Genomic DNA, 14,617 nt, shown 5'->3' with positions numbered 1-14,617 from the left:
TCTGTTTAACCCACACATGCAAGTGCATCATTGGCTTCATGCTGAGCCTTAAGGCAAAGAGGAAAACCTGATTCTTAGAACTACTGAATTCCTGTTACACTGAATGTTTGGGAAAGGCCCAATTATACCAGCCCCTGAAGCTATGTGCGCAAATGTGCTTTGGTATCCTCTGGCTTCTGCTTTGCCATTTGTTGATGAAAGCCTTCTGGAAGACCTTTCAAGTGACTTCAGTCTAGGACCAGATGAGAGCCCCAGGAATTGCACCTGAGCCACACCCAAGGAAGCCTTGCAGTTGTTCTAGGAAGCCGGTTTAAACTCCCACGTCAAGGCCAAGACTTCTGCAGCAGACCATCTGTATGGCTACAAGCCTTGTGTGAGGCAAAAATGGATGCCAACAGAAAGCCTCCTATATATGCCTTGCTGACTCACTCTCAGCTGAACTGCCTTGCCTGAACAATATAGAGTTTGGGGGGGGGGGGAATCCGGAAGTGCCACTTTGGCTGAACTGTTCCAGAGGAAGAGAGAATAGGGCATAGGGTGGCCATTCCTCTGGAGTCCCTCTGGAATGCCAAGTTTAACCACTGGAAATCTCTGAATGACTTCTTGCCTTTGTAGGGGCAAATAGCCTCCAGAAAAGCTCTGTGTTTAAAATCTTGCCTATGTAAAAACACTAAGCTACTCTGGAGACAAAAGCTGTGGCAGTAGATACTGCAGGCATCAATCTTTCTTTCCATATAGTTCTTTATATCTGTCTGTCTGTCTTCCCGCCACTCCCAAACGGCTTGTGACAGGTTACAATATCAGTAATAAACACCCAATAAAACCCCCCTAGTAAAACATAACATACATACACAGGTGGCAATAAAATTCTTTCCCCACCCTCCATCCTCCACCCGGTACTGATATGTGAATGCCTTGAGGATAAAGGGTAGACCAGATGTTAAGGTCAACCTGGGGAGGGGCCCCAAGATCTTCCAAGATCCTGTGACTGTAGCTGCTTCTGTATTCACGCCCATCTCATTCTAGATGTAGTCATTCCAGTTCCAAGAGACAGCATCACAGGATTCTTTGAGAAAGAGGAATCCACAATACTTTATCCATTGCTTCATCAGGAAGAGAGATAAATCAACAAGAGGCCGAGAAAACTATTTCCTGTGACGAGAACCTCAGATGTGCTTCTAGAGTACTGTCAGTCCCTAAGGGCAAAAAAAAAAAAAAACATAGGCCAGACATCAGGTCATATAAATAATGGTCAGACTTGGTTTTTGCTAAAAACCAAGTCTGACCATTATTTATGTGACCTGATGTCTGAGGTAGCAGGGAAGTCCTGGTTACTTTAAAGCTCCATGCCACAGTGACAGCTTTCTGAGGTCCTGTTTCCTTCAGAAACCAATAAGCTGCCAATAGAATAATAATATGCAGTGTGTTTAAGTGCCATCAAATAGCTTCCAATTTATGGCAATCCTTTGAATTAATAGCCTCCAAAATATCCTGTTGTTAACTGCCTTTCTTAGGTAATGCAAATTGATCACCATGGCTTCCTTTATTGAGTCAATCAATCTCATGCTGGGTCTTCCTTGTTTCCTAGTATTATTGTCTTCTCCGGTAACTTTTGTCTCCTTAAAATGTGACCAAATTACAATAGATATAGTTATTATAACTTCTCGGGAGAGTTCAGACTTGATTTGACCTAGATCCCAGTGATTTGTCTTCTGGAAGTCCATGGTGTCTGTAAAACTCTCCTCCAGCACCACATTTTAAATGAGTCAGTTTTCTTCCTGCCAGCTTTCTTAATTTCAAACCCTTTGCATAGTAATGGGGCATACTGTGGTGTGAATTATCATAGATACCAACTTAAGCACTCATCTAGCTAAGCCCTTTAAAATGCCACAAAGAATAAAAAGGAAAGCAAGCTTTCCAAATTGTCTCATTCTTTTCATCACCATCCTAAAGTATCCCTCATCATTCAAGAGAGTACTCCAGAGGGTACAAACTCATATGGCAATACAGTCTGCACTTTCCTCTCCTGGCTCGGAAGAAAAAGCCCAATCCCGTGTGACTGTCACTAGAAAGCATTCACGAAAAGGCTTCAGCACTTGTCTCTATGGACTACACCTTGAAGTTTGTCCGAATACCAAAAAACAGGTTCTCTCCCACCCCTACTATCCTACCAGGATGAGTAATATGTGAGATATTGAGTCACACCTGTCTTACAGGAGATAGTATTGTCACTGCCTCGCCACTTAACCTACTTGGTAGGGTTGTTAGTTAGAAGATCTTTTCCCCATGTTAATGCAATGAATGCTTGTGTTTCATGAAGTTCTGTGCAGGCTTCCAGAATTCTGTGTTCCCATAATTCAGTCCAGAGATTTGTTTTCTAGATCATACTGCTATTTCCATTACATTTCTGAGATGTTTTTTCTTCCCTGAATATTATTCTAAATCAAGTGGGGCCAATCCATATAGTTAAAGATTTATTCAACTGAAGTTTTATCCTTCCATCCCTCCCTCCCTTCTCTTGGCAGGTACTTGGGTCTCCAGGTGATTTACAAACTTCTTGGTATTCTGCTGTTGTTCATAATCAGCTGGAAGGTGACCAAGAGCAAGGAATACAACGTGCAAGAGAAAGCCTCTGACCTAGTATAGTTCTGCACTGCAAGGATACTTCTTGACCATCATTTTATGCATTCAGCAATGTTTTGTACCTTGCCTGTATTTACTTAACGGCCCTTGTGGCCTTTTTACATTAAAGGAACAACATATTCACAGATGAACTTTACATTCTTGCCTATAGGCTCCTGCAATGTGCAGCCCAGTGAAATGGACACACCCTGATGCCAGTAAATGGAGCCATAAGCTAGACTCTCGGTGGTTCAGGCCTGTCCAAAGGATAGTAAGCACCAACAAGCCAGTGCCGCCTGCTATTTCTATCTGGGAGGCCTCAGTGGAAGATATCCATGGGCCTAGGACAGGGACACCCAGTGAGGGCCATTGTGTAGCTGTGACTATATTCGGCGGTCAACCTGACATGCCCAAGAGTGGACATTTCTTTTCATTCCCTTAAGCAAGTAGGTTAGACAGTTGGAAGAAAGCCAACCTGGACTCTTGGAAAACATTAGAAGGATAGGAATGGCAAATTAAAGCTGTTACAGTTAAGAGAGCATAGCTTCTTAGAAACCCTTTTGTGAGCGGGATGCAGGTCAGGGTGAATATAAATTTCACTCGATGTGTAAAGTTATTGTTATGAAATATTGAATTTTTAAATAAAAACAACTCTTTTCCAATTTGTGCATGGATTTTTATTGATCTCCTTGGGGAAAAAATAGGCCAATATTCTACTTGGCTTCAGGCTTTCCTGTTGCTATAGTGATACCTCATCTGATCCTGGGATTCTTTGAATGGAGCCAATCAAAGTATGTGATGGTGAATTGTTTCTAAATACCTCCCCTGAGGTATAAAGAATGCTTCATATGCACAGTGATGAAAGTATCCCAGATTCAGAGAGCTTCAGAGAAATTGAAAATACATTGATTTTTGCTGTTTTGTTTACTAAAAACTGAAATGAACCTGACCTTTCCTTGGGTTTTGAAAGGCAAAGCTGAAGCAAAACATTTTAAAAGACCATCTGACATACGGTATATTGAAATATGTGCCTCTAGATGGCACTATTGCCTAATTAAACCATTGATCTCTACCTTGCTTTAGAGAAGTTCTTACAAAATAAGCAGCAGCAAAAAAAATGTTTTTAAATACTTTGACTGGGCTGGAAGCTTTAAAGGTACCACTTAACAGAGATTCACTCCCATAGACTTGAATGAGGCCATAGCCATGTAAGTGGCTGCTGGTGACTATCTTCTTCCCCAGCCTATCTGAAAATTTAAAGAGAACCATCTTTGACGCTCACAGAGAGCACTCCTAAACAGGTCTATGCAGCATCTCTCCCAAATCGGTACAGTAAGGCTTACCCCCAGGTGAATATTCTTAGGATAGCATTAACACTGAGGAAAGCACAGTGGGAATTGAAGAACACTCAATGCTGATTTGACACAGAATCTCTTAAAAAAAAAAACCAGAAGTGCCGTTCTGAGAGTGTACCATTGCTTTGCTTGGGATTTGTATTCTCTGACTTGGATTCCCATCCCTCCTCTTCAGTCTCAGAGTGTGGGGGTGAGATACCATTACCCTCTGTCTGGAAGCTTTCTCTCCGTATGTCCCAAAGTGGGACATGGATAAATTTTAAGTCCGTTTCCCATTTTTCTACATTCTCGTGACAGTCTGAGAAACAAGCGATGGGCTACTTGCAAGAAATCCCTGGCAGCCATTTTTTAAAACTGAAAAGCAGTTTGGGGAGACAGATCTTGAATGGGAAGATGGGTTCTTAACCCCTTGTGTTGGTGTGGGCTAATCTTTTCTGAGTTCCAGTTTTAGTATATGTGTTGCTGAAGTGAGGAAGGGTGACACGTGGTGCTGTGTGTGTGTGTGTGGGGGGGGGGGTTGTATTTCCGAACAACTCCTGTAAAGACACCTGGAAACCCTGCAGGGGAATGCGATAGGGAGAGGACAGGTTAGGTGGCAGGCAAAGAAAAGTGAACATGTACATGCAATCTACGCGCACACACACACATTCCACTCCCAAATTGGCCTTCAAAACTTTGTTTTTCTGTGGGTTTTTTAAAGGACCTTCCTGAATGCAAGATGTGTTTAATGTATGGTTGGCCCCTGAGCTTGTTACTAAACCTGGATTATTAGAATATTCCTTGACCATTTATACTCTGCCTTTCTTCCCGACAGAGCTTTAAAGCAATTCATATCATTTGTCCTCTCCAGCCTGTTATCCTCGGAAGAATATGTGTGCTAGTCTGTTGGAGCTGAATGGCTGGGATGACGTCACCCAGCAGCCTTGAGTGGCAGAGCGGGCATTCAGAGCTGGATCTTCCAGATGCTCGTCTCTCACACAAACCGCTGCACCCCAGTGGCATGTGACGGAGACTGTTTTGTGTGCACATGCAACTGCAAAACAGGCTGGCAGGATTCACATCAATCCAGGCGGTGGTGCCTTTTAAATGTCTTTGGGTTGGAGTGCCTTGCCTGAAATGTTTTTGGCATCTGCAAAAAAGGAATAATTCAAGAAATGGCCATCCATGACATTTTCAATCTGACAATTTTCTATCCTTTTGCTGGTGTCCAGGATCTGCCACAGCATCTCTGCATCTCATAGCAGAGCCAGCCCTGGGTATTGAGCTCACTGTGTCTTTTGCAGCAAATTTCTGTGCTATGATGCTTAAATATTATTTATTTATTCATTCAATTTATATAGTGCCCGTCACTATGACACCTTGGGGTGGTTCTCTCCTGACATTACAAGCAAGGAACATCAAACTTTGTTGCTATGTCCCTACAGAGTGTTCCCATTAGGCTTCAGTTCAGCGTACAGCTTTTATAAATGAATGAGATGTTTCATATGCTGGAGGCATGGCGGGTAACTCAGAATGATGAAACCACCAGTGTCAAGGCTGGGGGGGAGGGGGGTTGGCCCCTTCTGTAATGATTTGTGAGGTTCAGAGAAAATTGGCTGAACAGAACAAGACTTCCAGATGGATGAGAGAGAAGAGAGAAATGCTCCTGCAGTTTCTTCATCCATCAGTGCTGAAGACAGGTGACACAGGGGTAGTCAAACTGTGGCCCTCCAGATGTCCATGGACTACAATTCCCAGGAGCCCCCTGCCAGCGCTGGCAGGGGGCTCCTGGGAATTGTAGTCCATGGACATCTGGAGGGCCACAGTTTGACTACCCCTACGTGCTGCCATTCCTCACAGGATTCCTTTTGCGAAATAGAAAGTTGTCTGGAGGGGAAAGGAGTTGTCCAAGACGCAGTTGTATTCCTTACATGCTGGAGTCAGAAAATCCCACCTGGAAGGCAGGCTTGACTCCCCTTTCTGCACTACTTTGGATGCTGGAAAGAATTGCCATCGTGAGGATTCCATTGTTACCGTTATCCCCTGTGCAAGCACACACAGCATAAGAATGCTCAATAAATGGGAAAATAAAATGAGTACAGATGAGTCTATTCAGGCCGGAAACAGGATGTTGAGTTTCTACTGAAAACTTGGGGGGGGGGGGGGGGAGACCTTTCAAGAAAGGGTGGTGCACAAGGTGTATTTTCACAAATTGTCTCCTGTTCTTCTCCCAGAAGATGCATCAGGTTTGTCTTCTCATTTATTTATTATTTGCTTTTTATATCGCCTTCCCATACGGCGACAGTGGCTGATACGTGCAAAAGAACCCTGGCACCCCAAGGTAAATCCAGCCTGTATTCAGGGCAGCAGAGTATTGCTCTCTGCCTCAAGTGGCTGGTTCTCTGCAGAGCTAATGGATCCATGCGCTGCTGTTGATGGCCGTCTGGCTTTTAAAACTGTTTTATTGCATTACTGTGAGAAACAAAGGCAATTCTAATTGCATTTAAACCAGGCTTTGGAATAGATTTATGGCCATGAAAGGTTCATTTGCAGCCTCAAGACCCAGTGTGCTATATTGGACTAAGCCTGAGGAGACCTGGGTTCGAATCCATTCAGCCATGGTGCATCCAGAGTGATCTTCAACCAGTCATTATCTTAGGGGATTAATTATTTAATGTGAGGATGAACTCCCCTGAGTTCTTTATTTGTGTGCATATGCAGTGCACATGTGGAGCCCTCATGTCACTTCTGACTTTGGAGATTTTGGAGGACATTAATTCGTAGTGTCACCCTATCAGTATGTCTTGCAAACTGAGGGCCATGGCTTCTAGGAGTTGACCCATCTCATGCTGAGTCTTCCTCTTTTCTTGCTGCCTTCAACTTTTCCCAGCATTGTTGTCTTATCATGTGATCAAAGTACAATAGCCTCAGTTTGATCCCCCTAGCTTTGTCCGCATGCGTGTGGAATGCTTTGTGACTGTCATCTTGCTCATGACGGGCAACTGCCCCCCCCCTGTCATACAACCAGCATTGGTTTAGTGTTTTATTTTGGGTCTTGTTAGAATGGTCAAGTAATTAGTAATGTTAGCTGTTTAGCATCTGTCATATAAATAAATAGATTCTAAGCACTCAAGCAAAAACTGGATTGCTGCCAGCCAAGCTTTTCTACTCTGTGACTGAGAATGGCATAATTTACAACTGCACCTCTGCGACACTTTTAATGTACCCTTTTTGAGCTCCAATAAATGGCTTTGCCCTTCGCAAGCCAAAGGTTTGGGGTTGGCTTGTTTGGGGTCACAAGAACTTCCCTAGCTATATAGTTAACAATCCGTCAATCACACCAGGTTGGTTAACCTTGTTTGCATTTACACGTTTCTTTATGAGTTCTGCCAGCTGTTTCTTTGCTCTTGAGCACCTTCAATTATTATTGCTTTTGACTGCAGAACAATAGAATTGCAGAGGAAATAGAGCACCAGGCAGCAGTTCATTTCAAAATGCTAATTCATTTCCATGCGCATTTGAGGTGGGGGTTTGTTTTAGGATAGCTAATTTCACAGCCTCATCTTGAGCTCTCCAGATGAATGCAAATTAGCCAGGGCTGCCAGGCTATAACTTAAAAGGGGCAGAAACTGTGCACGCAGTAAAGGACTTTCCAATTGTCATTGGTAGGAGAGGAGGAAGCAGCCAGGAACTTTCTGGACTATGACCAAGATTCCTGCTCTCCTTTCTTCCCACTGAATCTCATGGATTGCTGTACTTCTTGTTGTATATTGAAGCCTGTTATGGCTGGAGAGGCATCATAAACTAAAAATTCCATTCCTCAGAAAATACAGTGAGGAGTTATGTTTTTTTTTGGGGGGGGGCTGCCTGCCTATCTTATCAAAACTTGTGAATCCATTTGAACTGCAGTGCTTAACATTCTTTGGGAGAAGATAACAGCAGATAAACTGGGATAAAACTGAAGGAACGGATGTGGAAGTCCCATTCAGATCCTGGGAGATGGGGGAGGTCTGTCCCAGCTGTGTTCTTGGTGACGCTGCTCCTTTCCCTTACTCTTGGGAGAGTGCAGAGAGAGCAAAAAGGTAGTAACTGTTGCCACCAGCAGCTCTGGGAGTGTCTCCTGCTGGATGACTTTCATATCCAGCACTCTATGCCTGCTTTACTGCTTAGTGCACTGCCTTCCCTTCTACAAGGGAGCACAGGAAACCACCAATTGCACTTTTGAACCTTTGAGCTATTGTGCTCAACAGATGGCAAGTTCTCCTGTTGCCCCTCACCTTTACTGCCGTTCGGAATAGGCGTGCTCTGTTTTTATTATTATTATTATTATTATTATTGAATTTATTTCCCACCACTCCCTTGCGGCTCGTGGCGGGTTACAACAATATAAACCCCATAAAATACATTAAAAACCAATTAACATGTCAATATTAATGACTACCTGGCAAGAGCGGCTAATCAACTACCCATTCCCCTTAGCAAGTGGAGAGGGGATACTGATGGTACTCATGTCTAATCCCAATCCTCAGGTCCCGGGGGGGCGTAGGTGTTAAGCCTGGTCTCAACCGTAAACCTGGCGGAAGAGCTCCGTCTTGCAGGCCCTGCGGAACGATGGAAGGTCCCGCAGGGCTCGCAGTTCTCCCGGGAGCTCATTCCACCAGGCAGGGGCCAGGACCGAGAAGGCCCTGGCCCTGGTCGAGAGATTTACAGAGATCAAGCTGCAAGCACTCAAAGCATAAGAATGCTCAATAAATGGAAAAATAAAATGAGTACAGATGAGTCTATTCAGGCATCAGGCAGAACAAGGATAGAATGGAAAAGTGAAAAACATTCAATCCCCTAAACCTTAAAGCAGGGGTAGTTAACCTGTGATCCTCCAGATGTTCATGGACTACAATTCCCATGAGCCCCTGCCAGCATTGACTACCCCTGCCTTAAAGAATAGCAAATCTCACAAACTGGCAGCCAGCTTGATGTAGTGGTTTAGAGCAGTGGACTCTAATCTGGAGAACTGTGTTTGATTCCCCACTCCTCCACATGCAGCCAGCTGGGTGACCCTGGGCCAGTTACAGTTTCTCTTAGAACTCACTCAGCCCCAGCGGCCACAACGTGTCTGTTGTGGGAAGAGAAAGGGAAGGGTGTTTGTAAGCTGCTCTGGGACTCCTTCAGGTTCTGAAAAGTGGAGTTTAAAAAAACAGCTGTTCTTAAAGTCTGCTTGAAATTGCAGCATTTAAAAATCTATCAGTATCTGAGTTGGAACTTTACCCCATTGTCCCTTGACACACTGTCAAAATGGAGTCCTTAGGCAAAGACTTAGGTCTTCATGCCTTGTGCCTCCTTGGCCAAATACATAAAACGGACTTCTTTCCATCCTGAGAAATTATCATTTCCCCTTTGAGAGGCCATCTTGCTCAGGGGTCATTCTGCTCTTCTGTTTACTGTCTTGCCTTTTGGCATGACATTATAACATGTGAAATGTTACATTTTTTTCTTTCTTTAGCCAGATCTATTAGCATAACTAAGAACTACAAAGCACTTCCTTTGTGGGAGAGAGATTACTAATCTCCTGTATTTTCCATTTTGCTCTTTTACTAGAGCTGTAGTCTTGGAAGCACATGTAAAGTATAGCACCTATACCAGGATATTGAGCTGAATTCCAGGGAGATGGGCATTTCTCCACAAGAACAATAGTGATACAAATGTAGGTATGTCCAGGGTTATTAGGACCAGGCCGTAAGTAGATTCATCTTATCTATTTGGTGCCTCTTAATAATTGTAAAACAGCCTTGGGGGATGAACTGTCTGGCCTCTCCAGGGCCAATCAGGGTGCAGCCAGCAGAGGAAAGTGGGGGTGGGATTTTAAAAATAAGGAGCCACTCCAATGGGGATCAAAAGGTTTGTAGGGATAAAAGGGACAGAGAGAAAGTCCCTGACCACGTGTGGAGGCCATAAGGTAAAGGTATCCCTTGTACAAGCATCGAATCATGTCTGACCCTTGGGGTGACGCCCTCCAGCGTTTTCATGGCAGACTCAATACAGGGTGGTTTGCCAGTGCCTTCCCCAGTCATTACCGTTTACCTCCCAGCAAGCTGGGTACTCATTTTACCGACCTCGGATGGAAGGCTGAGTCAACCTTGAGCCGGCTGCTGGGATCGAACTCCCAGCCTCATGGGCAGAGCTTTCAGACTGCATTTCTGCTGCCTTACCACTCTGCGCCACAAGAGGCCATAGAGAAGACCAACTAGTAGTAAGCCAGACCATCAGAGAATGGGAGATGGAGGGATTAAGAAAGGAGCGAAGGAGCAGAAGGGTAGGAAGATATGGAGGGTTAGATTTGGGAAGGAAAAATATACCAAGAGAGAAGAAAACATACTCTTCCTCTCTGGATGCAGAGAAGGTAGGTTGCTCCCACCAGTAACTCCTGACCCTCACTTAATCTTAGTTGGGAGAACACCCCCCCCCCCGCCCCACTGGCCAATTGGGGTTTCCATCTCTTTCTTCATTGTGTGCTGGGGGAACACAAATAGAACAGCCAGGTAGCAGCATTTAAAATGAATTTCACACATAAATGAGATTGAGGAGACCACCAGATGTACTTAAGTTTCAGCAAAAAGCAACGACAGAGAATTGTGGTCAGAATGACAGTGAGAGAAATCCCAAACTGTACAATTTTAAGCTGCTTTATGCTTTCCCAGGAGGCATGGATGGTTCATCATAAGTCATTTAAAATTACACTGAGCAAATACAGTGACTGAAAGTCTTATGTTAGCTGGGGAAATGAGGGAACAGATAAGATTACTACTGAAGCTGTTTCCTCTACATACCTACCTTTTGGTAGTTCTTTTTAAAAAATCATTTTTTCCTAGATGCAGTAAAACATGCACTCTCTTTGTATATTTTATAGGAATCCAAAGTCATTAAGTACCTTCAAACAGCATAAATTGGGCCCATTTAATTTCTCTTACAGTAACTATAAAACTGATTAGATTAATTCTGTATTTTCAGAAGCATTACCCCTTTTAAAATAGACCATTTTTCTCAGTGTTGTAGTCTCCGTAGAATTACTGAGATGTTTAATGGGTTTGGGCAACTTTTGAATGACAAAAATCCTGCTCTTTGTAATGTTAATCTCTCTTATTTTTCTGGCACTGGGAGTTAATGTGGTAACTGCTGTTGTTCATACGAAGGGAGACTGAAAAGCCATATTTATTATAAAGCAAATATTTATTTATTTATTTATTTATTTAACAATATATATATATTTTCCCAAAAGGGGACAAGATGGTATACACACACATCTGTTCCACTTGATATTTCTGGTAAGGCCTTGGAGGAGAAGCCTGTCTCATGGCTTAAGTGCCACTCAGCACTTCCACTCACGGCAGCTGTCCTGCCCCTGAGTGGCCCCTCCTCCAACCGGCTTGCTTGTCTGTCCAGTAGCCAGCTAATTGCCTTCCGTCCGCACCCCTGACCACCCCCTCCTCCTTCCACTTCCCTCTGAAGCTCAGAGGATGCAGATCCTTGTTGCGTGCGAGCTGCCCCTTCCAGTGAGTTCCCTTCCTGAGGCCTCCAGCCTGCAGCTTTTCCAGGTCCTGCAGGGGGGAGGAGGCCACCTAGTGAGTTCTTCCACCCCACCCCCCTAATCTAGCACCTGTTGTATTCCTGAATGCAACGGGCATGGCCCCAAGTATATATTAAAATACTCACCTGAAAACTTTGCAAATTAAACAAAATGAGGTAATCAGACAGAGGGTTATTACCTTCAAAAGCCTTCCTAGATAGTTTGGCCATGCAGAGCCCTCTATGCAACAAAAAGGTTGTTCTTAGATTGTAAAGAAGGCCATGCTTTCAAGTGGAACAAATCTGGATTAGCAGCGCTATCATAAATAGAGTTACACCATAGTTCAGGCTAGCCCAATCTTGTCAAATGCTAGGTTAGTACTTGAATGGGAGATGAGCAAGGAAATTGAGGGTTGCTATGCAGTGAGGCAGTGGCAAGCCACCTCTGAATGTCTCTTGCCTATGGGGACCCCATACATTGGTTCCATTGGTCATAGATCTGCTGTTGGTAGGTAGGAAAATTCTTGGCGTTTTAGAGAAATGGAGCCTGGGGATGGTGGAGTTTGGGGACTGGGGGGAGCGCATCAAGGGGGTGATCGCATAGAGACCACCTTTCTGCAATTGCCATTATCTCCATGGATTTCTGTGGCCTGGAGATCAGACACAATTCTCGGAGAAACCTGGGCCCCAATAGGTCAATGAGCTTAGGAGGGTGATTCTGCTTAGGACGGTTCTGTAAAGCCCGCTCTGTGCTTTCCATCTGTGGTCAGTTCCATACTATTGGGAAACATTCCTCGGATGGATTTGAGTATGAATAAAGGGCAGCAGTGTTATTATTCTCTTAAGCTGTGGTTTCCCTCACTTTCCTCCTGTAACAAATATTGTTTTCTAATAATATAGGATAACATACAAGTTTACAATCTATCCATTCTAGGAACTTTCCCGGTAATAATTCATAACATGGGTCAATGCAACGAAAGTCATAGAATTGCTAAAATCATGCCTTAGCAAAGCCAACAAATGCTCAGTATTTGATAAAGGAGCTTGTCATACAGATCTCTTCTCCAGGGTTCTTTCCCCCCTAGGGGGAACTACACAGAGGAAAATGACTCAAAGTTTGAATTCACCTGAGACTGAATTGCAAGGGAAACATTTGGCCTCAGTAGATGTTCACAGTATCATAGAATCATAGAATCGTAGAGTTGGAAGGGGCCATACAGGCCATCTAGTCCAACCTCCTGCTCAACACAGGATCAGCCCAAAGCATCCTAAAGCATCCAAGAAAAGTGTGTATCCAACCTCTGCTTGAAGACTGCCAGTGAGGGGGAGTTTACCTGCACAATGTTTACCTGGATTTCAGTAAGGATTTTGACAGGATTCCCCATGATGTTCTGATGGGTAAACTGGAGGACTGCAGACTGGATTGTTAGGTGGACAGAGAACTGGTTAGAAAACCACACCCAAAGAGTAGTTGTCAATGACATTTCATTGGATCAGAGGGAGGTGAGCAGTGAGGGCTCAGTACTGGGTCCGATACTTTTCAACATTTTTATCAATGATCTGGATGACGGGGTGGAGAGACTACTCATTAAACGTGCAGATGACACCAATTTGGGAGGAGTAGCAAATACCCCAGAAGACAGAATTCATCAGGATCTGAACAAGCTGAAAAAGTGAGCAAACGAGAACAAGATGAAATTCAATAAGAGATCTATATCTATATCTATATCTCGGTCACAAAAATGAGAAGCATGCATACTGGATGGGAGATGCATTTGTGGGTAACAGTGTATGTGAACGAGATCTTGGGGTACTTGTGGACAGTAAGCTAAGTATGAACAGGCAGTGTGATGTGGTGGTAAAAATGGCTAATGCCATCTTGGGCTGTATCAACAGAGGCATCACATTGAAATCTCAAGATGTCATAGTCCCTCTGTATACTGCATTAGTCAGGCGGCACCTGGAGTACCAAAGCCTCACTTCAAAAAGGATGTGGACAAAATTGAGGGGGTTCAGAGGAGAGCGACAAGGATGATCCAGAGCCAGGGGACCAAGCCCTATGAGGAAGGGCTAAAGGACTTGGGAATGTTCAGCCTGGAGAAGAGGAAGTTGGGAGGGGACATGATTGCTGCCTTTAAGTATTTGAAAAGTTGTCACTTGGAGGAGGGTAGGGAGCGGTTCCTGTTGGCAGCAGAGGATAGGGCCTGCAGTAATGGGTATAAATTATATGTAGAACTGTATACTCTGCACACGTTGGATAATGCACTTTAGAAGTAGATTATCCTGTTCCGCAAAGGAAAATCCAGCTGCCAAAGCACACTGAAAGTGCATTATCCAACGTGTGCAGAATGGGCCCAGGAAATAAATTTTCACTGTCAGAGTAGTTCTGCAGTGGACTTGGCTGCCTAAGGAGGTGGTGAGCTCCCCCTTACTGGTAGTCTTTAAGCAGTGGTGGGACAGATACCTAACATGGATGGTTTAGGCAAATCCTGCATTGAGCAGGGGGTTAGCCTAGATGGCCTCTTCCAGGTCTATGATTCTTTCTGGCTGAGCCCTATGCAGCCTTCCTATACTCAGAGGCACGGCTTCCTCTGCTTTCGGTTGACAAGTCTGGTGTAGCCAATAAGCCACCCTCTAGGCCTGGTCTTGCCGCCTGAGCCAGACCCTCCTGCCTCAGCGGTGGATGCCGGCCATCCCCTGGACCAATAAAAACAAGGGCGTATTTGTGCGTGTGTATTCTGGATGGATTAAGGTGAAGGCCAAGGGACCGCTCACCAGCCAGGTAATTTGCCTGTCTCCCCCCGCCCCTCCCCCTCTCCCTCTCCTCACCCCTCCCCTCCCGTGCAGGTGCTTCTTGCCCCAGGTGGGAGCGGAGGAGCAGCAGCAGAGCCGCGTGGGCGCCTGCAGGGGAGAGCTCCCGGCTGCCGCGCCCCGTCCTCCTCCTCCCGCCCCCCGGGCCCCCCAGCCGCCCAGCCGCCCAGCCGCGGCTCCGCCGGGTCACGCAGACCCACACTCCTCGCCCGCTCCTGCGGCACCGCATTGGCTTGCTGGCCGCCCTCCGTTCCAGCATGACATCAGGGTAGCCCGGCGGGGGCCAGAGC

At 45.0% G+C, this 14,617-nt stretch overlaps 1 protein-coding gene across 2 annotated transcripts in view; it reads left to right on the top strand.

The window, feature by feature from the left end:
- The window catches only part of SLCO2A1 (solute carrier organic anion transporter family member 2A1), a 54,602-nt gene extending 51,318 nt beyond the window's left edge, over window positions 1–3,284 (top strand). For both annotated transcript variants that reach the window (XM_077349097.1, XM_077349098.1), the window contains exon 14: window positions 2,526–3,284. In XM_077349097.1, coding sequence (XP_077205212.1) covers window positions 2,526–2,646 — 121 coding nt within the window. In that variant the 3' untranslated portion in view covers window positions 2,647–3,284. The remainder of the gene's footprint in view (window positions 1–2,525) is intronic.
- The last annotated feature ends 11,333 nt before the right edge of the window (window positions 3,285–14,617 follow it).

Source organism: Paroedura picta, chromosome 8 (assembly GCF_049243985.1).
Source record: "Paroedura picta isolate Pp20150507F chromosome 8, Ppicta_v3.0, whole genome shotgun sequence".
Classification (NCBI taxonomy): Eukaryota; Metazoa; Chordata; class Lepidosauria; order Squamata; family Gekkonidae; genus Paroedura; species Paroedura picta.
Note: the sequence above shows the minus strand (reverse complement) of the source record. Positions and strands in the feature narration are given on the sequence as shown.